General features: G+C 28.4%; 2 protein-coding genes across 2 annotated transcripts; both read right to left on the bottom strand.

Annotated features, from left to right (window-relative positions):
• Positions 1–10,104: 10,104 nt before the first annotated feature.
• LOC129289101 (patatin group D-3-like) lies at positions 10,105–11,330 on the bottom strand. Its single transcript, XM_054925917.1, has 3 exons — positions 11,265–11,330; positions 11,021–11,190; positions 10,105–10,330 (listed from the first exon to the last, which is right to left on the bottom strand). The coding sequence occupies exons 1-3, from the start codon at positions 11,328–11,330 to the stop codon at positions 10,234–10,236; spliced, it is 333 nt and encodes a 110-aa protein (XP_054781892.1). The 3' UTR covers positions 10,105–10,233.
• A 504-nt stretch (positions 11,331–11,834) lies between these two features.
• On the bottom strand, positions 11,835–13,209 carry LOC129289100 (patatin-like protein 1). Its single transcript, XM_054925916.1, has 3 exons — positions 13,042–13,209; positions 12,767–12,957; positions 11,835–12,012 (listed from the first exon to the last, which is right to left on the bottom strand). Exons 1-3 carry the CDS (start codon positions 13,207–13,209, stop codon positions 11,835–11,837), a joined length of 537 nt encoding a protein of 178 aa, XP_054781891.1.
• Between the last annotated feature and the right edge of the window lie 12,552 nt (positions 13,210–25,761).

Genomic DNA, 25,761 nt, shown 5'->3' with positions numbered 1-25,761 from the left:
GAGTCAGGATCCTAAACTTTTTTAGTATAATATTGCCTTTAAACTTTTCAAAACAATGTAATATGACCCCTACTGTTTTGACCATTAGATGACCAAAAAATTAGAGAAAATGATCCCAAAATTACTAAAAACCAAGAAATTTTTGTGGTCTTTTTTTTATTTTTGGGTAATTTTTTATAATTTTCTTATTTATTCTCTATAATTTTTAATGTCATTTTATGTAATTTTTTAGTTAACTAACTGTCAAAGTTAATTTTTTGTTAATAATAGGGGCCATATTGCATTGTTTTAAAAAGTTAAAAAGGAACATTATACCAAAAAAGATTTTAGGGTCTCAAATCCTCCTAGATTAGAGTAGTTGAGTGTAATATAATTTGTCAAAATTACTCTTAATTAAATTCAAATGAGATAAATATGGAGTGATGAAAAAGGACAGTTTTAAATATATAATATTTCAAATCTTATAGGAAGAATGATAATTAGGTCCCAAAATATTAAATTAATGACAAAGAAGTCCTTGACAAATTTTTGTTGAAAAATAATTTAAAAAAATTAATCCAGATAATTATGAATTCAAGAGTTTTTAATTGTAAAGAAGTATCTAAGTATCAAATGTAACTTTTAATTTATAACAGGAACTTTTGTCTATAACTGTTTAAAAGAATATTTATAATCCATTCTTTAGAAAATTTTGTTGAGGACCTAATTATCACTGATTTAATTGTTTGGGACCAAACTGTCACTCTCCCAATGTTATATTCTCATCAATAAAAATGGTTTCACACAACAAAAATCTGATTAATTAGTCTAGGAAGCAAGATTATTAAACTAGCAAGTTTAAGTAAACTGATAATAAAGATGTAAATTTGAAACGTAAACTCATTAAAATGTAAAATATGACCATAATTTAACTTAAATATATTTTAAATATAAATTATTAAAATTAAATCTATCTACATTCATAAATCATTATATTCAAAATAGAAATTTCAAAATAAGGCAATTTTGGGTATTTTTGTTTTCTTTTTTATTAATATTATTTTTTATTTTTTTGAGTTTTATTTTTCATTAAATTGAATCCTACCACTTCAAGTTTTGCACAGTATATACCTATTTTTCTTAACAAGTTTATAATCATATTAACATAATTTTATAAGTTAGAAATATAAATATGATAAGTTTGAAGAGTCAACTCACGAGTTTAACTGAATTTTATCTAATTTGAGTTTACGAGCTAGTTAACATAATTTTATAAGTTAAAAATCTAAAAATGATAAGCTCATAGAACCAATTTGAGAGTTTTACAATAATACTAAAAAAAAAAGATATCAGGCAGTAAAATTAAAAAAAATATTTCTCTTTTTTGACAAAAGAGAAAATAAAGATTTTTTAGTCCCTCAACAGGAATTCCGCGTTCGAATTGTCAGCCAATATACACAATGGTTAGGATTCCACAGTTCAGGCACTGACACGCTGAAACAGTATTGTAATGTAAAATGTATATCAAGTAGTGTCTTAAAAAATAATAGTGCAAGAATTAATAATAATATATACAATAAACAATATATATATTGCCGTAAAGGTCGCGGACTGAACAAATCATCAATTATATATATAAATATAAATTTATTCAAGTGGCAATAATTTTTTTTAATGGCATAACGCAAAACAGCAAAAAATAAAATAGAGGATTAGAAATATAGTCTTAAAAAAAATTATGTCATATAAGTCTCTAAAGATTTTATAATAATTATCTGAGTTTCTGATACTCTTTTATCATTTACCTATTTTTATACAATTTATTTTTTATTCTCCATATTTTATTTCACGCCCAAGTGGTTCGTGCATAAATATAACTTCACTTCTGCAATAAATTAAAGTATTCGAATATCATATTGCTTTAGTGTAATATCATATTACACATCAGTGATTTAAATATTACATAGATCTGGAGACCTCGATGGTCTAGGTCTTCTTTCTTTTATAAATAATGAGAGTCCTGGTCATTATAATTTATTCCAAGTCTTGTCGGTTTAGAAATTTGGTCGTTATAAATTATTCGAATATTAAAAACATCAAGAGATGTAGTGCTGCAGTTTTGTTTGTTTTTTTTTTTTTCCATATTTTGTCACTTCTAGAAAGTAGTATTTTTTCCCAAAAAATTACTATAATTTTTTTTTTTCGAAAAAATTCGCTACATTTCTCGTGGGAATAACTTGCATAGAAAATTTCATAAGATATCTGTGAAAAAAAATCGTGACAAAGATAGCATGGGGCTTGAACTATTTTCGCAGGTTTTTCCCAAACTTTTTGATGAATAATAAGCCTGCTAAAGACGAAGAAAGACCAAGCCGAAAAATATAAAAGGAGAATGACATCAATGAATCAAAAGATCGAATTAAATTTAATTAAGGGCTTAAAAATTTTAAAATATAAAATAAGGACCAAAGATCTTTTAGTAAATTAGTCTAAAATTCGCTACTCTCATTCCATGATTTGCAACCATTAAACCAAGAATTTATAAATGAAATTTTCTAATTTGTAAAAGAAAAACTTGTGAAAAATTTCACTATTTCAAGTTATTTTTTGCTCTCGTACTCTTATTTGAAACTCTCAGAATATAGATGTACGAGTAAAATTTGTTGATTTGTTAAGGAAAATGATTTAGTTAATAATATATTTTACTTGCAAACTCTTGATACAGCCCGCCAATCAACACAATTGCAAGTCTTTTACTTTCATCATATATTTAGTGTACACCTCAAAATATTTTTACACGGGCATAAATAAAACAACACTAAATAATCTATTGTCTACCAAATAAGATTACCACATGTCCCGCTTACCCAAAAAAAAAATTTATATATATATATATAATCTGATATGTTTCCAAAATTTAGTTTTGTTAAACTTACAATACTGACAAATTTGATATAAAATTATCACGAGCTGGTTTCCTAGAAAATTGACGTTTACAAGGAGCATAGAAGAACATGCAAAGACAACATTTGTTATTCTTTTTTGGCCAACCATCCATTTGTTTTGGTCTTTTTTTTAATAAAAAGTTTTGGTCTTATTAAATAAAATTACAAAGAATTTATATTAAAACAATTCATAGACTTGTATGTATCCAAATGGGAAATTTGATTCAAATTCAAATTACCATGCATCCAAACACAGCCTCAGTATTTAATTTATTTTGCATTGACTTCATTAAAGGAAGTTTATAGATATCATACATGCACTGCTACACTGATTAACATCTAATACTACTTAAAATGTAGTATAATTTTTCCCTATCATTTAAAAATGTATATCACATTTTAGGACAAACTTGGTTGTTACAATAAAAAATTATGGTCTAAATAATTTTAAGTAAAATTTATATAGTATTATGCTTTTGTAGTTTAAAACAAGGCAATAAATGTTTACATTATAAGATAGTATTGCCTTGAAATAGATACCAAATATATATCCATCCACAAATTAATGCAGGTATGTATAAGTATACTAATATTGGTGTATTAAATATTACAAATTATCCCTAGTTGTTTCAAATTTCAGTACTTGGTCATTAATAAAAATCAGTGATTTAATTATTATATAGATTTGTTTGTCAAAAATTGGGCGATGTGTTTGAATAACAAAAATACCAGGCATGCCAAAGATGTAGAGTCTTAAATATGATCAAAGAGTCATTGGGCTCCTTTATTTTAGTTCACTCAGATGTGAAGATGCAAAAATAATAAAAGAATGATTTTGTTCAAATATAAAATTGCAATGATTACAATTATAAAATTGGGAAAAAATATAATCTAAGTACAGGATACAAAGTAAATTGAATTTGAGACTAAATAATGAGAATGTTATGTGGAGATTGCTTGTCCTTGATTTTATCAGTTGGACCCCATTTTATATTTGAATGCCCGAGATCGTGGTGTTGAAAAAAATCAGGAGCTCATTTGCAAAATATTTGCTATTGCTAGACACGGTCCAATGAGATTCAAGGCACATTAGATAACGATCCCACATTTTTTTAATGGCCTTCCACACTTAAATCACTTTGAGTTTTAAGGGTCACACCCTTGGCCTTAGTACATGCTCAGCATGAAACCTTCTCTATACATGCATTGGGCTCCATTTTTAGTCAAGTATTGGACTTGTCGCTTCATTTTCCTTTCTCCTTATTACTCTGGGCTTGATGTTTCATTTTAAGTCCAAACAAGATCGAGAGACCTCAATGGTCTAGGTCTTCTTTATTTTAAAAGTAATGGGAGTCTTAGTCATTATAATTTATTCCAAGTCTTGTCAGTTTAAAAATGTGGTTCTTATAAATTATTGGGAAAGTACAATTTTTGGTTCTTATAGTTTTATTAGGTTTTCTTTTTTCTCTCTATAGTTTTTTTTAGTGTTTTCAATCCTTATAGTTTTAAAAAAATTTGGATAACCTTTGTTTTCCAAGTCCCTATAGTTTTTATTTTTTTAGTGCTTTTAGTCCCTACAGGGACTAAAAACATTGGAAAAAAAATTAAAGGGCGTAAAAGCAAAACCTAATAAAATTATAGAGGTCAAAAATTATATTTTTCCTAAATTATTCTAATATTAAAAACATCAAGAGATGTGATGCTGCAGTTTTTCCCCCATATTTTGCTCACTTCTAGAAAGTAGTATTTTTCCCAAAAAAAAAAAGTATAGGAATGTTTTTCAAAAATTTTCCGCTACATTTCTCGTGGGAATAACTTGGATCGAAAATTTCACAAGAAATCTGTGAAAAAATTCGTGAGAGAAATAGCATGTGGTTTGAACTATTTTCGCAGTTTTTCCCTAAACTTTCTGCGGAATAATAAGCCTGCCAAGAAAGAATGAGCCAAACAATATAAAAGGAGGAATGACATCAAAGAATCAAAAGATTGAATTAAATTTAATTAAGGGCTTAAAAATTTTAAAATATAAAATAAGGACCAAAGATCTTTTGAGAGGCATTAGAACACAACCAAGACCCTTATGAGGGCTTTTTACTCTTGATAAGATGAACTCCCACCGAGATCATGCCTTTTACTCTTGTCTACTTTTCCTGAGTATTGACCATTCAATACTCTAAAGTAGTATAATATTTATAAATCTCGTTTTCATAAAAATATTGTTATTAAACAATTAGAAAACATATTTGCACTATAATCAAAGTAGTACCCCATAAACCCTTATAAAGCACATTTAATCTTTTAAAACATGTAATGCATGATAACTAGTAATATTTATTCAAAAATAGCTAAAACAAAGTAATAAGAAATATAAATTCCTCTGTTACCTCAACCCTTTGGTACCAAAAGGGTTCCCCTTGTACAAAATAGGGCTCGGCTTGTTCCTTACTTCTCAATAAGTTCCACCAACAATTTTCTACAACATATAAGTGATCCACATCACTTATCATGACAAATAGCATTAATGAAGACTATAACTCATACCACACAACTTGGGTCTATGAGCCATAATCCATCCCAATGGTCCATATATTAAACCAACCATTCACATAGTATCACTTAATCACCAAAACCATTTATTAGCCATCATTAGGCTAATTTTCAATTTATATAATTTTTTAATCAATTAAAAATCTTTACTTAATACCACCAACTTTCACCATTAGCCCTTATAATGAAAACCAAACCTTAATTTAAATCTTATTGGGCTCAAATAGCAAAATTATAACTAAATCAATAGGCTTAAACCATTGAGGAGCAAAAACCCAATTTCTCAGGGTTTATTTTGTGCCCAAAACACCTCTTTTCATCTAATTATTCACTCAAAACATTAGATCACTGTATAGAAACTCAAAACATGCTCCCTAGGATCCAAAGAAATAAAAGCTTACAAGAATAAAGCCTTTGGGATCAAAATCCAAAAATCTCCTCTTCCAAAAATTGAAGAAAATCAAGAGAAAGGGAAGAGGATTGAAGTAGGGAGTTTACCTATCGTGTAGCCGAGTTCGCAACGGTCGCAAAGACTCCTAGATCCAAGCCTAACTCCCTCCCTTTCTCCTCTCTTCTCTCTCTCTCTCTCTACGTTTTGTTCTTCTTTCCTTTCTCTACATTTCTGCGTATCTTTTCCCTTATAAAAGCTGATCTAAAAGTATGGGAAAAATTACAAGAAATGGCCCAACATTTTTTATTGTTACACAAAAGCTCGGGTCAACTTTGATAATTTTTTCCATAGTTAAAAATCAAATAAAACTAAACTTTTGCGTAGAAAAATTCAAACTCTAGACCTCTATCAAATTATTCTAAATTTTAATTTAATTATAGATATTTTATTTTATTTTATTTTTATAAATCCGAGTCTTAAAATTTCGGGATGTTACAGATACTCTACTTATGTTATATTACTTGCTATTACCCGTGCACTTATAGAACGTAACAAGTTTTTGGTGACTTTATTGTGTTTTGCACTGTTTTCTCAATTAAAAAAATTTATCCTTTTTGTACTTGATTCATTCATCTAAAAGCCTTCCAAAAGTATCATCAAGGGTTCAGACATGTTTCTAGCTTAACCTTAAACCAAAATAATATAATTAAACCCAAAAATATTAAATTAAAGCTAAACGTGCAAATCCAAGATAAAATGCACATTTTTTTAATTTAGGCAATCAAAATAGGTATAGTTGAGCCAAAATATATTAGAATCCACAAAAAATATATTCCAATGACATGAAATCTTAGAAGTTAACACACACCAAATTTGGACTTTTACTCATTCTTAAGTAAAACAAGCAGTAAAATAGCTAGATTGGCCAATCATTCATCTCCTAAGCATGTATGAAAGTATCCTCATCACTTGTTGCTCAAAATGCATGTCAAAGAAGACATCAGTGGAATATAGAGAAATGCTCGATTCACAAATTAAGATCATACTTTTCAATAATTTAAAAGTGTGTATGTGTGTGACTAGAAAATGATTCTCCTACAATTATCAAGTCAAAATGCAGCAATTCAACATGCATAAAACAAGTTCAATATCAAGACCTCATATGCGTAAACTTTTCCTCTCTCTTCACTAAAATATTACTTCACACAATCCAAAATTAATGAGACTTTGTAAGTTTATGGTGTGGCCAAAGGTTTTAATTTAATTGAAAGAATAGGATAAATAGGATTCAAAGATCTTGAGATAAATGATAATGAAAAACAATCTAATCTATCCTTGTTAGCCAAATACCTTCCCTCAAACCTATCAAATACTATGCCTTGCACTCCAAATTTATTGAAATTGGAACTTCTTCTTTCTTATTCTTCTTCTTTTTCATTTTTTTATACACATATTTTTTTTAGCAACATTTTTCTTTCATAGGAGTACACTTTGTGGTAATCCATGCATTATTTGCATTACCCACTTCCAAATTTGCACAAAAAAAGCATCCCCTAACGGCCATACAAGTCCTCATTACCAATAATACTTTATCACTTATCTCAAAAGTAAGGTAATTCATGATTTTTTAAGTTGTGAAGGTTAAGGTCAATTGTGAGTTTCAAAAAGAAAATTTACATGCTTTTTCAATTCAAGGCTCCGAAGGGGTTCAAGTAAAAATAATGTAATAGTTAGGCTTAAAAGGTTCAAACACATTTAAAAGAATGCCCCAAATTATTTTTCAAGATCAAGTAAAGTGATTAAAATACCTCAAGAGATTTCAAACTAGGTTCTAGAGTCTCTCAATTAAAAAAAAAATACACATCAATTTGCCATAAAATTCTCTAATAAAGACATTCAAATCATTCTCTGATTCGAAAAGTGCAAAAGAAAATTTCATAAATTGCTAGAAAACAAGCTTTAACATTGTAAATCAAGTACATTAAAATATTAACCACAACTTCCTATAAAACATACAATCTAAGCAACATTTTATTATTGAATCGCACGTTTAGTTTAATAGATAATTTATTAATCTAGGTCAAATTTTAGAAAATAGGAGAAGCAAAAATCTAAGCTTTCCATAACTAAAGTTCAAGTCATATCAATCAAAATAATAGACAGACACGTATAGGTCAATCTTTCCATTGGCAATTGTCATAATTTGGAGACATTTACATATGTTGGAGGTCATCTTTTTCCTTAGAATACTGTTGTGTTGAACGTTGCCAAAAACTTAGATCAATGTCAGAAGCACACGTTGATTCCCTTGCCAGCCTTCAAGATTTTGATATAATAAGGCTTCTGAATTTGGAATCATTGCCTCAATGTGATTTGCCTTCTAAATTGAGAAAATTGGGAATTAATCACTGTGAGGGAGTATCTTGTGTACCAATTGAAGATCGAGGTTTTCGACGATTGACTTCCCTCTCATCACTATGGGTTAAAGGTGATGGAAGTGAAACTATACTTCATAATTTACTGAAGAATCAATTATTGCCCAATTCTCTTGTGAGTATCTGCTCCAAGGATCCGTGCATCTATAGAGTCTAAAAGTAACATATAATCACCACTTATTAGGGAATTTGGAGAATGAGACATTTTCTCCTTTACTCATTTTATTAATTGTTTTCCAGTTTTTTTTTTTTGCATAATTTTCATGAATTTGATTTCTCTTTAGGTTATTGATAATTGCGCGCGTGCACATATGTATACATCTTTCAATTATCGCAAATGTTGCAACATTAATGTTGTAAGGGGTATGTCAAAAGGAGAGGATGAGATGGCAAGAATTAGAAAGGAGAATGGGAATGAGAAGAAATGATGCAGAGATAACAAAAAGAGAACAACTAGATAAAACAAGCTAAAAAAGGTCAATATTTGATAAATACTCCCTCTAATTCTATATATAAGTCATTTTTAACTACATTACCATAACTTAGTAAAAAGTAGTTACATAACTGATAATTTCAAAAAGAAGAAATAAACTTTCTTAGTAACCGACGAATGTGGGTAAATGTCAGTAGGTGAATCATAGTCCCTACATGGATTGGTCTTCATCAAGGGTCATTATTCTTGATCCCTTGTTTAAAGGAAAATATAACTGTGGATCCTTAGTTTCACTCAATTTTAAATTAGGTCCTTACATTTTTATTTTGTTTTAATTGAACTCTTATAATTTGATCAATTAAATTTTTTAATCCCTGAAAGTTAAAATTCTTAAAATTTTCTTTTTCCAAAAAAATAAAATTAAGTTTTATATTTTTTAAATGATTATATGACTTTAGAATCAATTACATAATTTTTATAACCCAAAATTTATACAATTAGGTTGTTTTCTATATATATATATAGATGTTTCATAAAAAAATAATAAAAATATAAACAGTATATTTAATTAATTTTTTTTATTTTGGCTAAAAGCATTAAGTTAATTTTTTTGTAAACTCCAAGAGTATTTTTGTTTAGTGAAATTTAATAATTCATTATTAATTTTAACTTTCAAAGGTTAACATATATAATAAATCAAATTATAAGGGATTGATCAAAATAAAATAAATTATAAAAACCTAATTCAAAATTGAATAAAACTATAAAGATTTGCAAATATATTTTCTCTGCTGTTTGGAATAAACTTTTTTGCATTATCGAGACTCTATCAAGTGTGTTAGGCTAAGTATAATTGTCATGCCTTAGCTTTTGGGCCGGTCATGACTTTGATTTTGGATCGTGTCATCGTCGCTTAAAAATACGTTTAAAAATTTCATATTTGGACCAAAACTAAAGTTAATGCAAGTGATAGGGGCTCTTATCATTTAAATAAATTAAATGGTTGGGGGTTTGAATTTTATCCTTGTACATGTAACAACTTAGTTAATAAAGGTCTATCATTTTCCTTTAATTAGTAGTATTTTTGGAGAGATAATTTATGCTGTCAGTGAAACCTAGTTCTCTTTATGCAATAAATAAAAAAACTCATTTGGAGAACTGAAATAACAAAAATAATAGTCCTCCTTCATTATTCTTGAACTTGTAATGGTTGGCATGGATAAAAATAAATAAAAGCTTTAATAAAATAAACTATAAAACGGTTGAAATGAGAAATAAAAAGCACTAGCGCACAATGTCTCACTAGCTTTAATTTTTATTTATTTGCTGGTGCTTCATGCATAGCCAGCATACCATACAACATCATCAAGGACATCAAAGCAGAGGATTAATTTTCATTTATTTATTTAGCACACTTTTTTATTTATGGAAGTGTCAATAATGGCAACATACCCATAATATAATTATATAAAATGCTATCAGAATAGCATTTCTGCAACAGAGTCAATAAGTGGCTAAACGAGTGAAGAATCCCTTCTTCACTTTCTTTGCGCTCTTTCCAAGGCGACGAATTTTTTCTTCGTAGAGAATTTGAGCCAGCCTACATAGGTAAAAACATATAAAAAATCGTTATTGTAAGCACAGTAAAAACATAAAATTATTATTTCTTTCTTTCTTTTTTAAGGTACGACACTACCTTTCTTTAACAAAATAAAAATGTATTTCAATTAAGAGACCAATATATAGCAATATTAGTGTCGGTTATAGAATTTATGGCCCCAACATCAAACATTACTATATATGACCCACGTTTATTTGTAAACATAACTAGTTTCCATCGAGAAGCTAAATCTTTCAAAAAAAAAAAAAGAAGATAAAATTGCATCTCCATTCCTTTAACTTTGGATAAAGTTTCCCTTTGGTCCTTTAACAATTATCAGCATAAAAAATCATCATTTGAGACAAATAATATTAGGGTTAAAGAAATGAAACAATACTTTATAACATTAAAAGACAAATGCTAAAAACTTATATAAAGTTAAAGGACAAAAGATGTACTTTTGTCTCAAGTTAAAAAATACAATAATTATTGGAAAAATTGCACACAAAGATTGTTGAACAATGTTATTCGCATACAAGGATTAATAACAAGTCACCATTTAGGACAAACAAATCCTTGTTACCATTTTATCAACAATCGATTCCATATTGATCCATATATGCAAATAACATTTGTCAGAGATCCTTATGTGTGATTTTCCTGTAGTTATTTGACATGTTACGTATGTACCTGTCCAGAGCTTGAGCATTGGTGCCTTCACCAGTTTCCTCAGGGACAAAAGTATCCACATTCATCCTTTTAACTGGTTGGTTCAACAATTTCTGTCCTACCTCTTCGAGCTTATCCATGTTTGTTTCTGAAGCATCGTCCGATTCAATACTCTGATCTAAATTGTATTCCTGCCTCATCAAGTTAATAGTGTTATACCATTAATTATAAGGAACTGCGTTAAATAAATAATTAGCATAAATACCTGAATTCGAAGGTAATTTTCCTGAGGTTCATATTTCAAAGTTGAGTTAATGTAATAATCATGCATGAAATAAGATGCTGCAGAAATAATAGTTGGAAATCTTGTCCACCAATCTATGGCATTCCAAGTATGATCAGCATCAAAACCTTCGGATTTTTTAACTCCAGTTCCTATAGATAGCAAAATGATTTCTCTGTTCTTGTATTCTTCTTGCCGGGAAACCTCACTGATCGCAAGCCTCGCCTGAAATAATAATATAGTTAAAAGTGAAAACAACACTCGAGCATGAACTAGATAATTAGTTAATGGATTGATTATATGAACTCTTAAAAACAGGCCCGAAAATTACCGGCCCATTGGCGATGAGTGCACCATCAACGAGATTGAATTCAGTATTATTGTATTCGAAATAATAGGGTGGAAACTCGTTCGGTGCTGCTGAGGTTCCAATACATACGTCCGACAGTTTGACATTTAAGTGAGGAACATCCTTTATCTGTATCACACACACACACTTACTTTACTGGCATGTCTTTCTTTGGACTGAGTTAATTCTCATTAATTATAGAATCATGTAATATAAACCTTGAAGCTTGAGAATATAGTTGGCTGCAGAAGCTTGACGTCGAAGGAAGAAATGACAACATTTGTGGTTGTCTGGTTTAGAAGCGTTTCGTCCAATTTCTCGGTCACTATATTTCGCAAATACGTCCCGTTGAACTTCGGACACCAGAAACCAGGGATTGAGCTGTTGACAAGAAAACAAGTTGATAGAAGTTAGAAGAGAAGAAAATGAGACTAGAAAAAGTGATTATTCTAATATGAAAGGCTTATAATATATTGATGAACCTAATGATAACTAATGAATATTCTAATAATATCTAATGAATAAAAAAATATTCCCTAAATCTCAACAGAATAAATATTAATAGATCATATATATTAACAGAATAAATTTCTATCTCAACACTCCCTTCAAACTCAAGATGCTCAAGTTTTCTAAAATCTTGTATCGCTTGATTTGAAGAATGTATGTTAAAGAGAGGCTTCAAAGAAAACGAGTATAAACTCAGGGTGATTTTTTTATGCATGAATCATAAATAATCACTAAACCAAATGTTGGAATGATTCTCATATGATTAATCACTAGGCCAAAAACTCCAGCGTGATTATCAAAGGGATGAATCATTAGGTGAATCTCAAATTGAACCATCAAAATACTGAAAGCAAAGTAAGGAGGGAGGGATGAATCAAGAAGTAGGGGTACTCGGTTGATGATTTCTTCTCACTAATCTTATCATACTACTATTTCTTTTGTTGCCGGCCTTCAGACCTTGCAGGGTAAATCTCTATCTCAACACAAATTAAAGAAATCATCATCTTATACAACTAAAGTTTTCAACAGTGAAACATAATTTCTATTTGGGTTCTCGAATGCTCAAATCTAAGCCACTAATATCATATCTCAGATCAGATTCTTTGACATGCAAGCTTACACATACCAGTCCGTGGATTTAGTGAAGATGGAAGGGCCATGTTGTCTGTAGAACTGGACAATTTCATTAGCAGCATAGAGAGGACGATCCTTGTTTTGAGGGTCAGGGGCAGTGAGAATTGCAGTTATAATCCCTCCAGTGCTGGTCCCAGCAACCACATCAAAATATTCTGCTATTCTTGCACTTGGGTCCCTTATCTGAATTTCACCCAAATTCAAATAAAATATAAGATATTAAATAAATGTCTATGTATACATGAACCACACAAAGTATGCGCATACCTGAAGAGCAACTTCAAGCTGTTTAAGAATAACTCCAGCGACAATTCCTTGAATACCGCCACCATCAATGGCAAGGACTCTTATTTTTCCTTGTTTACTATCTTCCTCAACATTGGCAAATGCAGAGAATACAAAGAGGAACAAAAGCAAGAGTGCTAGTTTTGACATTATAATGGAGAGAAGGTTGAGACTTTTAGCGCAAGAGATAAGAAGAGAGATCAATTTGCACGTAGCTTGAGTGGCGTTCGTTGATGGTTTGGGTTTATATAGAAATTTGATCATGATAAGAAAAAAATATTGATTACATACAGGCCAAATGGAAATTGAACATATGTTATGCATGATTGAATTAAACAACACAAAAAAAAATGGGAAAATAACATATAGTTCTTGTAAAGCTGACTTATTTATAAATAAGTCCTATGAAATTTAAAAAACAAGATCCCTTAGGACCTAAGTGCAATTTAAAATTAGGCTGTAAAGATAATAATACCCCTATTAAACATATATTACATCAATCAAATAATTAATTTTTAACTATTTTATCTGTAATTTATAACTACAACTTTAATTTTTTACAATTGTAATTTTATATATCCAATAATTAAAATAAATTGATTAGTTTAACCATTGAATGTGTGAAGTTATAGTTGTAAGAAATTGAAGTTATAATTATAAATTACTGATAAAGTAATTGTTAATGTTAAATTTTGTTAGTAACACACGATTGTTTAAATATTGAATATATGAAATTATAGTTGTAAATTGCTAATAAAATAGTTCTAAATTGATGTAACGTATGTTGAATTAGGCTATTATTGCCTTTGCAATCTAATTTCAAATTGCACTTAGATCTTAAGAGACTTGGCTGTAATTTTTGAATTTCGTAAGACTTATTTGTGAATAAGTCTACTCTATGGGATCTATTTGTAATTTTTCTTAAAAAATATAATATTTTAATCTAGTGGTCCACTAATGGTCCATTTTAATGTTCCATGGGTTGATAATATATTTGGACAAAATTTCTAAAGAATAGAGAGTTGTAATATCCCAAAAATTTCATTAAGGTTAGTTACACTAATTAAGAATAATTAATAAATTGAGTGTTAACTCAAGTAAAATGCGATTAACATATGGTCATTGGGTCTAGTGAACCCTAGGATAGGTTTAAGATTGGACCCAAGGGGTATTGGACCACATTAGGTCTAAATTAATGGACTAATTTGTGGGCATCAGCCATTGTACCATCCACCGTAGTTGATTGTACGTGATCTAATATAATATAGTTTCACATTTTATTATGATCATTTAAGGACCTTTAAATGGTATTTTGGAATTTTTTCGGCTTTTTATTAGCATCAGTTTGTACTTTTGGCCCCAAAAATATAAAGGCAGTGTAAAAATTTAGATTTGAGTTTTTTTTTTAAACAGAAATGATAGAGGAGTACAAAAAAAAAATCAAAGGTATCTTGGAAATTTACAAAGATTCAATTAAAATAATGATGACAACTAAAGAAGTCACGCGTAGCTTAGGAAAGTTTCAAAAATCACTTGAAAAAAAATTGACAACTCACCCAAAAATTTAGCTATTATAAATTATTTTCAAATGCGGTTAATTTCTATCATTGTCCAAAATCATTAATCATTGTCGAGCACTGTTATTTGTGTTTTGAAACTCTAAAATTATTTTTAAATTAATATAATCAAACAGATTTTTGTTTTGTTATGTTTTGAAAAACAATTTTTAAAAATTAATTCCTAAAATTGCAGGGATTATTTGAGACTCATCTTTCAAAATATATATTCCTCTAGTTTTATTTATAGAATAGAGAGAGTATTTTCACTATTTTGTTTTATTTCTATTTATAGGACACACATATATTTTTATATTTATCTTTATCCTTTTGCCCATATAAATGTTGGGAAGGTTATTAAATATTGGGGTATTTTATTTTTAAAGTATGTATATCTAATAAAGGTAGAGTTAAAAACTTATTGAATTTTTAGACTAAGTTAATGATCAAGGTTTAAGGTTTTATTTGGGTCTCATAAAATATCATAGAAGTAACTTATAAATTGGATTGTAAGGAGGAATTGACTACATAATGGCTTGCAACTAATATTTTAAAATTTAACATTAAACATTGAAAACATGTTTCGTTAATTCACTTATCAATTTGCATAGATTTGTCACTCTTGTTCTTAAATTTACAATCCACAATAGAAGAAATTGCAAATGATCATCTTCCAAAATTTAACACAAAATATTGCATGCAAAAAAACTTAAAAATAAATTATCATTAAAATTAGGTATAATAAAACTTTTAGTATCTTAAGTTTGCTTCAATTATCAATTTGGTATATCAAGTTTAATTTTTATTAATTTGATTCTTTAAATTTATCTCAGTTATCAATTTAGTCCTTATTATTTAAATATGTGGTAACAATATTAAAATATGCTAACATGGATAACAAAATATTGATGGTAGGCATGTAGATTTATAAAAATAAGTACAATTATTTAGGTAGAAAAAGCCAGACTCATAATTTTTTTTTTAAAAAAGAACAAAACACAGTGTAGGAAGCTAGATTAATAAAAATAAGTATAATTATTTTGGTAGAAGAAGCCAGACTCATAATGTTTTTGAAAAAACAAAAGAACAAAATGCAGTGTAGGAAACTAGATTTATAAAAATTAAACTGATTTGAGAGCTAACTTGTTCTTATTTAGCTATATATGCATGCCAAGTTATTAAAAATACTTTACACGTTAGATTAATTTGAGAATAAATTTATTTTTCAAAATTTAAAGGACTAATATAATAATTTAAGAAAACATAAGGTATCAAATCAATAAAAGCTGTGAATCACAAATCAATTATTTGTGATTTTTTGCTATCGTTTGGGAAATCAATGAAAGATAAATGAGAATTTTTGTAGTGTTAGTTAGTAATTTATTAAAGTTTGTTGTGAATTTCAAGCCAAGTAACAAAAGATAAATTAATGCAAGTAAAGGACTATGGTTTGTTATTGAAATTTTAATAATTCAATGTCTGTAATTTTTATTAATGTTCTTATGTGGTTTCTAATTGTCATTTTCTCTTTTGTTCTTTACAAACAGAAATGATAGATGAATACAACAAAAAAAAATCAAAAAATCAAAGGTGGCTTTGAAGTTTACAAATATTCCATTAAAAATGAAAATTTCAACAATCACTTGGAAAATTTAGCAAGTTGCTTGAAAATTTATCTATTATAGATTATTTTCAGCTATAGGCAACCATTATCATAGTAAATCACCATTAATCACTTACCACTAGCTATTATCGACTATTTTTTAATTTAAAATTATTTTCATTTTATTTTGTTTAAAAAATTAATTTACAAAATAGTTTTTTGAAACAAAAAGTGATAAGAAAACTTGTTGAGAAATGTTGATGGAAGAAAAAATGAACACATTCTAGATTAACAACATTAATCAACCCATTTTGGTGATGGACAAACCCCATCTGAGGACTAAACATGAGGTGAGGATTTTTGTTAACCTCCATCTTGAGATGGAATACAACTCTTTAACCTCTAGTGAAGTGTGATGTTCCTTATATAGATTTTAGGGTTAACAACAATTAAGTGATTAACACTAATCACTCTAACTAATCCATTCTAATATTCCATAACAAAAACAAGATCTTAGTTATTTTAAACTTTTTTGGCGGGGGCATTTATGTTCACTCAAAAAGTTTTTTTTTTTTTTAACCATCGACTCTGGTACTTTTTTAAAAATTGTTAGAATTTGTGGTCATTAGTTGTTATTTAAGGTCTTCTAAGGTCTTCAAGTGTTATTCTCTCATTCAAAATTGTTCTTAAAGAAAAAAGGACAAAGCATTCACGCCCATCTTAAGAAGCACATGCTAGCTCGCAAAACGAGACCTTTACAATGAATCTTGCAGCAGATGTGACCCCACTTCGATAAGCAATTGAAATCTTCTCCTTCTTGTCCAAAAATAACGACACTTTTTATTAGGGACTCGGCTTCACTCCTCTGACCGTCTGCGCCTCCGCAGCTCTGCTGCATTTTAAAGAAAATTTGGACCGTCTAGATTTATTTGGACGGTTCGGATTTAATATTTTAATTTTAATTTTATATTAATTAAAATAAAAAATTTATATAAATGATCCAAATTTATCCATGATCTATATTTAAATCTGATCCCCAATTTGAATAATTTAGGTTTAATATGGATTGTTCATATTTATAGAAAAATTTAATAAATGTCATCAGCAGTCTGAACAGTTCAAAGTTTTATATGGATTATTCAAATTTACAAAAAAAAAATAATAAATATGATAACCAGTCTGAACAGTTTAGTTTTAATATGGATGTTTGATTTTAATATTAAAAATTTATAAAAATTATAAAAAATTTTAATATTAAATTTATACCATTTATATTAAATTTGAACTGTTTAAATGAGTGATCAAATTTATTCAAAATTGTTAAAAAAATTTTATTTTAATAAATATAAAATTAAAATTAAATATTTAATAATCTGGACGGTTCAGATTTTCTTTAAAATGCAGTAGAGCTGCGGATGCGCGGGAAGTCAGAGGAGCAAAGCTGAGTCCTTTTATTAGTTGGTGTTAGAATATTAGTCTAAAATGTAAAGTATTTTGTAAAAAATAATAGCATAAATTATTTTTTTCATAAAATTAAAAATAGGTAAAATATAGTGGTTTTAATTAGAAAGTAATCTGCTGGTAAAAAAATTAGAAGGTAATCTTGAAAAGAAACGTAAAGTTTTTACCATTTTAGTAATGTAAACTACTTTCCTAATCTTTATCAAACAATTAAAAATATCTTATATTTTAAATCAAAAGGATTACCACTTTGTTAGGTCGCTATTATGAGTTCAGCCTTATTAGAAATATCTTATATTTTGGATAAAAGGCTTTCTTTTTTAAAGAATAATAGTAAAGCCTTAAAAAGAGTAAATTAATGATGATTAGGTATCTGATAACTTTTTTTTAAGAAAATAAGTTGTAAACATTAATCATATGAGGCTTCTTGTTGCATTAATTATACAGAACGGTTATCTAAGAAAGAAAATAAAGGTAAGTAATTTTAATTAGAAAATAATCTTGAAAATTAATAACAATTATTTATTATTTTAATGATACAAACTACTTTTAATTATTTTTCTTAATTTTTCAAAAAAATTTAAAAATCCTATATCTTCCGCTTCACGTTAGCTTTCCTTGCTTCTAAATCGTACTAGTATAAGGCTCTTTTTTTTTCATAATATTAAAGTCTAAAAAAATTAATGATAATTAAGTTTTTGACAATTTTCAACAAATAATTAATGTTTCAAACAATTCATAAAAAGCTCTCTATCAAGGATGGAAAAAAACTTCTAAAAGGTATCCTATGAAAAGGAGCAGACGGTGGGACTAGATTGCAAAGCAAGCTTTTAAAAATTAGACAAGTCGTTGAATCGAATTAGACATTGGTTCAACCATAGTCAACTAGTGGCTAAACCTATTGAAATTAAATTAAATATATTTTTAATTTATGTATTATAATTAAATAAGAAATACATACAAAAATTTATATTTTTCAAAAAAAAATTAGTAAATTCTTGGTAAAATAATCTATTGTTGATGAATACATGATTAATATTAATTATGCTTGGCTGTTCTTTGCTTTAATTAATTTTTAATTTCAATATTATTTTTTCAATTAATTTTTTTAAATTTTTAATTAATTCAGTTTGGTTTTTTAAGGGATCCGGTTCAGTTTTCAATCGATTTTTTTTATTATTTTTGACATGTTTTTCCATTATGCTTTTCAGTAGTCAACCCAATCAGACCAAGAGACAATTCATAGTTTGATCGGCAACCAACTTTTAAAACACGGCCGGTTCAACTCAACTTTTAAAACACGGTTGCAACGAGAGTAGATTGTATGAATTGGTTTGAAATTTATATTAAACCTTAATATTTTCTGAGCTGAGACAATATTTATGCGGTATGTGTTTTTCACATGTTGATATTAATATGGTCATAACAAGTCTCTTTTACGTTGGCCGGCCAAATAAATAAATATATAAAATTAAAAATAAAAACAGAAATTAAGTCTCATTCACGTACGTCAAGAAATATCATAAATAATTTGAGAGGGAACTACCTCATTTGCATCTAACTACGGTCATGATAGTGACATCAAACTTGATATCCGTTAAAAGTAGAACGAAGGAATGAAATTTAAGTTTACAAAGATTGATTCAATAAGTTTTAATTTTTTTAAAAAAATGAGTTATAAATATTAATTTAGATAGTTTTATAATGAAAGTTTTACATTTGAAATTTAAATGTCTTGTATATAGTTAAGAATATGAACTTGTAAATGTTTGAATCAATATTTGTAATTCATTGTAAAAAATTATTACAAACCTAACTAATCTTTTGGACTTAACTATCACTCCCTCTGATAAAATAATTAAGAAGTATTTATAACAAGTAGAATAGTTAAGCGTTATTTCTTTCCAATTTAATCATATCACATCATGTCAAGGTATTATATCAACACACACACACCCATATATATATATATATAAAAACTTTTTAAAATTTATAAGTAAAAAATTAGAATCTAAATATGGTTTCTATTATTGAATACTCTTAAAATTACAAGTCATTTATATCAAAAGATTAGTGAATTGGACAATAAGGAAAAGAACTCTTGTTAGATTCCAACAAACTAGCACTACTGTGGGAATGACTTTCTAGGAAGGATTTGTTTAAATGAGAAGAGAAAAAGAGAGGACAATAAATGTGAGCAGAAAAAAATGAAGAGAAAATATTTTCTCTCATTGTTTTTGGATAAGTAAGAGAAAATAAGGAAGAAATAAAAGTGACTAATTTCCCAATAACAATAACATAATACTCATGTAGAAAATATGTTCATTCAATTATTATTTTTCTTCCTATTTTGTCTTACTATACAAATAAGAAAAAAAAAATTCTAGAAAACGCGGAAGATATGGCTATAAAAGCAGGTGAGGAGGAACCGAATTATGCGAGAATGAGCAAGAAAAGGCAATCAATAATACAATGACGAGTATCATAAAGCAATTGGCACTCCTTGTTGTGTGCTTAATAGCAACCTTTGGTTTGTTCTATAACTACATTAATGCTACAAACCTTAACCCCATCCAAATCCAATCAGTGGATCAAGTCCCACTACTTGATGATCAACAACGAGACTGCGTTGCGAACCTAAACGGCAGTGCATTCCAGATCATCTACTTCCCAAACACCAAAACTTCACCATTCATGGACTCTAGCCTCAGTTGAGCATTGGCATTTCTCCACTAAATTGCAGTACAACAGAATATATGACAAATAAGATTGTAATAAACTCTTTGTCGCTCATACTGATCATGATCCTATTGTTTAAATATGTATTGTTTATGACGCTTTTAACTTTGGTTATGCAGAAAACCGTAGTTAAAAAAACAAAAAGGTAGTGGCATGAAGGTAAATAAGTAAAAGATCTTTAACATCAGTTTCATATACATCCAACGTTAAAAATAATTCCACGTTGGTTATAAATGAATATCCAACGTGGTAAATATAAAAAAAAAAAAACAATCAAAAACTTTTCACGTTGGTTATCACTTAAGTGATGTGGAAAGTGTAACAAAAAGTTAAAAAAATAAAAAACTCTTCGATCCCACATTTTTGTCTGTGCATTTTTTGTTTCAATTTCCTTTCTCTCCAAGCTCCATCAGCCATTGTGGCCTCCAAGCGTGCTTTGCCAGTCACTGTCCATCATTGCCGTCACTGCCGTCGCTGTTCGTCATTTCCATCTCTACCCTCTCTGTTGTCGTCATCTGCCATTGCCATCTCTGCCATTGTTGTCCATCATTGCTGTCGCTATTCTAGCCGTCTATCGTTGCTGTCACTGTCATGGGTTTCTCAACAGTGTTTTTCACCGTTTCTTGTGGTGAGTCTCCTCCTCTTCTCCATTTCTACAACTCCTTCATGAGTTTTCTCCATTTCCTTTTTTTTTCCTTCTCGTCCATTGTTGGTACGTGGGTTTTCTCCATTTATTTATCTAAGTTGTTTGTGGGTCTCCAATACTGTTGCTTCAAGTGGTTGCATTTCTTCCTATACTTGGATTTTGGGTAAGTTATGCAAGTTGGTTTTTTCCTCTATTTTTTTCATTGATTTCAAACATTTTAATTAATTTTGGTATTTGTATATTTGATTTTTTGCTTCAAGTTTGCATTTTTGTTTTCTATTGAGCTTTCATGCGGAATTTACAATGTTGGAGAACAATTATATATATTTCCAATAGATAATTAATTTTCAATTGTGGCTGGCTATTGAAAATTTGGTGGTTGTTGAAATTTTGGGATGTCTAACTTTAAGGGAAAATGCTGCTATTTTTTTTTTTAAACTTTATAAATTGATAAACAAACATGTATGTGCTTAGAAACTATTTTGTGCTTGCTTTAAGATGTTTAATTTTATTATTTATTTCATCCAAACTTCTCTTGTGATGCAAAGCACCAAAGATAGTTGTAATCCTCCAGGGCATTGGCATTGACATTAGCTAACCTTGATCCTCTTTTACCAAATGACAATGAAACTCCTTGCTATCTTTATTTGGTGCTTCCAACAAAATGTGTTGTTGTCAAAGATCAAGTATACAATATTCTTGGGTCTACAATTCATCATTAGAAAATTTGAGATGATCAAGTTAAGGTGACAGTTACACATATTCGAATGGGTGAGGATAATGCACTACTGCCATTTCCTACCTTTAAAGTTGCAATAGTAGCCTAAGCAAAAGGAGCTTTCATTCTATGACCTAAAAGTCTTGTGTTAGATACCAGTGTAACATCGCTAGAGGTAAAGAATGCCTTAATACAAATATTTTTGTTTTCTTTGTTTTATTTAATTACTTATGAAACTGTTCTCATTTTTATAGGACCCTAAAGATGTTGAGAAATTTTCTTGTTTGATAATAATGAATCAAGTTTACAAAGAACATGATATAGGCCATTGACATTAAAATGCTATTGGGTGTCGTGAGTGTAAAAATGCAATATGCCTTTCCAATTGACAAAAAAGACCTCAAGGAGTTCCTAACTTTAAAGGAGTTGGACATTTCATTTGCCAAATTATGAATCTTGTAACTTTTTTGTTTACTTTTCTTCATTTTCCCCAATTTTCTTTCATAGTACTAATGTTTTAAACACATTTCAATATAAGCACCTTTATAATGTTTGTTGTGCAGCGGGAGAAAAAGAGAGGAAAATTTTAGACTTTTGAGCCTAGAAGCTTTGTAGGGGAAGAGTAATGTGATATATTGGAGGATGACAAATATGATGAATCGTATGGCAAATATAAGGTTGTCATGTTATCTAGCACCGATTATTGATAAAATTGCTTCATGTTATTTAATAAATATTAAAAACTTTATATGTTGTAGGTTTCACTAGTAACTTTGTATTTCTTGTCCTCCTAGAGCTATAGTATATTGGTCTTGTTCTCTGGGCAACAAACCAAGTGAAGAAATTAAATGAATTTTCAACAAGTAAGTTTATCTTTGTAAAAATTTACTTCTTGATATATTTATACTTTTTAATTTTTTTTCATTTACAATTCAGACTGGAGCACTTCAAACATATTATATGTCAACTGGATTACGTAAGGAAGAAATAGTGATTTTTTATATTTACTCAAAAGTGAGTATGAACACTTGATTTCCATGTTTAATAATCATTTATGCGTATGAGATTTACCGAAAAGTTAGTTTAATTTTAAATTTACATTTATTTTTAGTGATGTAAATAGTTAGGACAAATAGAATGCAAATATTATATTATTCATTACATGCATAAGATAGTTGAAGTGGGAAGAACTATGAAATTGCATAAGGTATTTATTTAATTGGTTTTGTAATTTTACTTTCAATTCTTTTACTTAACATCTTATAGCATTATTTTAATTGGTTTTATTATTTAGATTTTTGATAATTTGGATCTCTAAAATAATGAGGAGATTGATGGCATTCAAGGAGCATGGGCTCATCAAATTCTTTAAGAGCACTTTTCAATGTGAGAGGTTGCCAAATTGTTGGTTGAACATATATGTATTTTGATTAGATTAGATACAATGGAAAAATATCATATTACAATTAGTTACGATTAATTGATAAAATAGTTATATTCATTACTCTAGATACAATGGATAATTATTATGTCAGTTATGTGTATATCTAATTGATTTTGCTTGCTTGTTGGCTGTTTTATCTGCTGGCTACATTCTGTAAACTTTACAGGTTTAAAGTAAGGTATGCTGGAAAACAAACAAGACATTAAAAAAAAAAAAAAACTTTCCACATTGATTAGCTTGACATCGATGTGGAAACAGAACTTTCCACATTGGTTATAAGAATATGATATAAATGAAGTCTCATAGTTTTAGTGTTGTTTGTTTGTTGTTGTTGGCATCATAATGTCATGATCTTGAGGAACCAGTAAAGTTATATCTCTAATAATATTATGTCTATGTCTCTCTTTCTTTTTTAATAGCAAGCCATGTGTGTTTGATATATCCTGCAATATAGTATCTAATAATAATGTGTCTATGTAATTGATAATAAATGCCAACGGTGTTTAGAAAGTCCTGAGAATTATATTGGTTAAACATTTGCAAAAAATAAATTTAATTAACACAAAATATTGCATGCAAAAAAAGAAGGAAAGAAACGTAAAAATGAGGTTATTTAAATTATCTTTAAAATTATGATCATTTAAGGACCTTTCAATGGTATTTTTGAAAATTTTTGGTCTTCTATTAGAATTAATTTGTATTTTTGATCCCAAAAATATAAAGGTAGGTTAAACATTTACAAATATTTTGGAAAAATCATGTAACTCGTCGCTTGAAAATCCTATAGTTTTAGACTTAGAGTAATTTTTTGTTTTTTATAAACAAAAAATAATAGATGAACACAACAAAAAAGAAATCATAGGTTTGGAAATTTACAAAGATTCAATTAGAAAAAAGATGACTACTATATAAAGAAGTCAAAGGTAACTTAGGAAGTTTTCAAATTTCACATTGGAGAAAAATAGGTAACTCCCTTTGAAGTCTAGTTATTTTAGTCTTTGGCTCTAAATGGTGGCGTTGGCTCTAGTTATTTGCAAAATTGTCATACATTTAAAATTGTTCTCAAAGAAAATGACAATGTATTCACGCCCATCTTAAAATTAAAAACATGTTTTCAAGCACTTGACTGCTGTCAAAGACAAATGTTTCTGAGATGAATAATGATAAATGTGATATATGTGTTCAATCAAAGCAAGCAAAGTTCTTTTTTTCATCTAGTACTAGTAAATCTACTTACTGTTTCGAATTATTGCATATGAATGCATGGGACCCTAATAAGGAGCCAACACATTCAGGTTCACAATATTTTTTGACTATTGTAAATGATTTTTCACGTGGGATTTGGTTTTTTTTTTATGACACATAAATTTGAAGCTTTCGTGCACAATAAAACTTTCTTAGCCTATGTCAATAATCAATTTGGTATTAGCATCACGTAAGAAGTGATGATGGCTTAGAATTTGTTAATTATGCAATTAGGACCATTTTTAATGAGAGGGGAATAATACATCAAACTTCTTGTCCCAATACACCTCAACAAAATTGGATAGTGGGAAAAAAGCATAGATACCTACTAGATGTGGCTCGATGTTTAATGCTTCAAACAAGTATTGTCACACCCCTAAAACAGAGAGTGACCGGCATAGGATATGAATTGTATTATACGTCCCTTAAGCCTCAAATTAAGTAAAATTTCACTTTTCAAAAACATAATTATATTTTTATTGAAATTATGATATCTTTAACAATGATTGTTTTAATAAAAGTTTTAATATTTATAAAAATTTTGGCAGAACCTTCTTTATAAATAAGATTTTCCGAAATCTCTATAATAGAAATTATTATAGTATGCGTTCAACAGGTTGAAACTATGTTTCCCAGATATAAACAGTCAACATAATAGAACAAAAATCAGGATCCTAACTATAGTTAACGTGGAGCTCCTAAAGCATAATTTTTTTTATAAAACATCTAATTGAATATTTACCTTAAAAGAGAAGGGATTTACAAAAATAAATATTTATCCAGCATAGTTGCAAGCCCTTAAAGGTCGGCAAGAGGTCCAGCGTCAATTAATAAATCTGAGACCAAAATAATTTCCAGTGAATAGCATCCTCAAAAATAAAATTTAACAGAGCAAAATAATAAACTTACTATTATATGAAATAATTGAAAGGAAATTAATTCAGATTAATAACTTACAATATCTAGAAATATCAATTATAATAATAAAACATGAATGCGTTAAAATTTCCCGAATCTGATATGTTAAAGGAGGATAATTTACTCATAATTGAGTAAAAGTAGCAAATTTACTAACTGCAAACATTGAAAATTCAATTATACTAGCTGAAAACAATCAATATAATATAATCATGAATTTGAAGATTAAGAAGTTCCATATAACTTCAAAGTACTAAACCACCAAATTGATAATAACAAAACAGTTCAACTCTTTGTGCTGGTAAAGAAAATTAAATAAATAAATAAATAAAAGTACCCTTTATTAAATAAAACCAATGAAGCATTTATTCA

Source organism: Prosopis cineraria, unplaced genomic scaffold (genome assembly GCF_029017545.1).
Source record: "Prosopis cineraria cultivar Desert tree isolate PC_DT_omini unplaced genomic scaffold, ASM2901754v1 PC12, whole genome shotgun sequence".
Lineage (NCBI taxonomy): Eukaryota > Viridiplantae > Streptophyta > Magnoliopsida > Fabales > Fabaceae > Prosopis > Prosopis cineraria.
The sequence above is the reverse complement of the archived record's forward strand: the minus strand, read 5'-3'. Positions and strand labels throughout refer to the sequence as shown.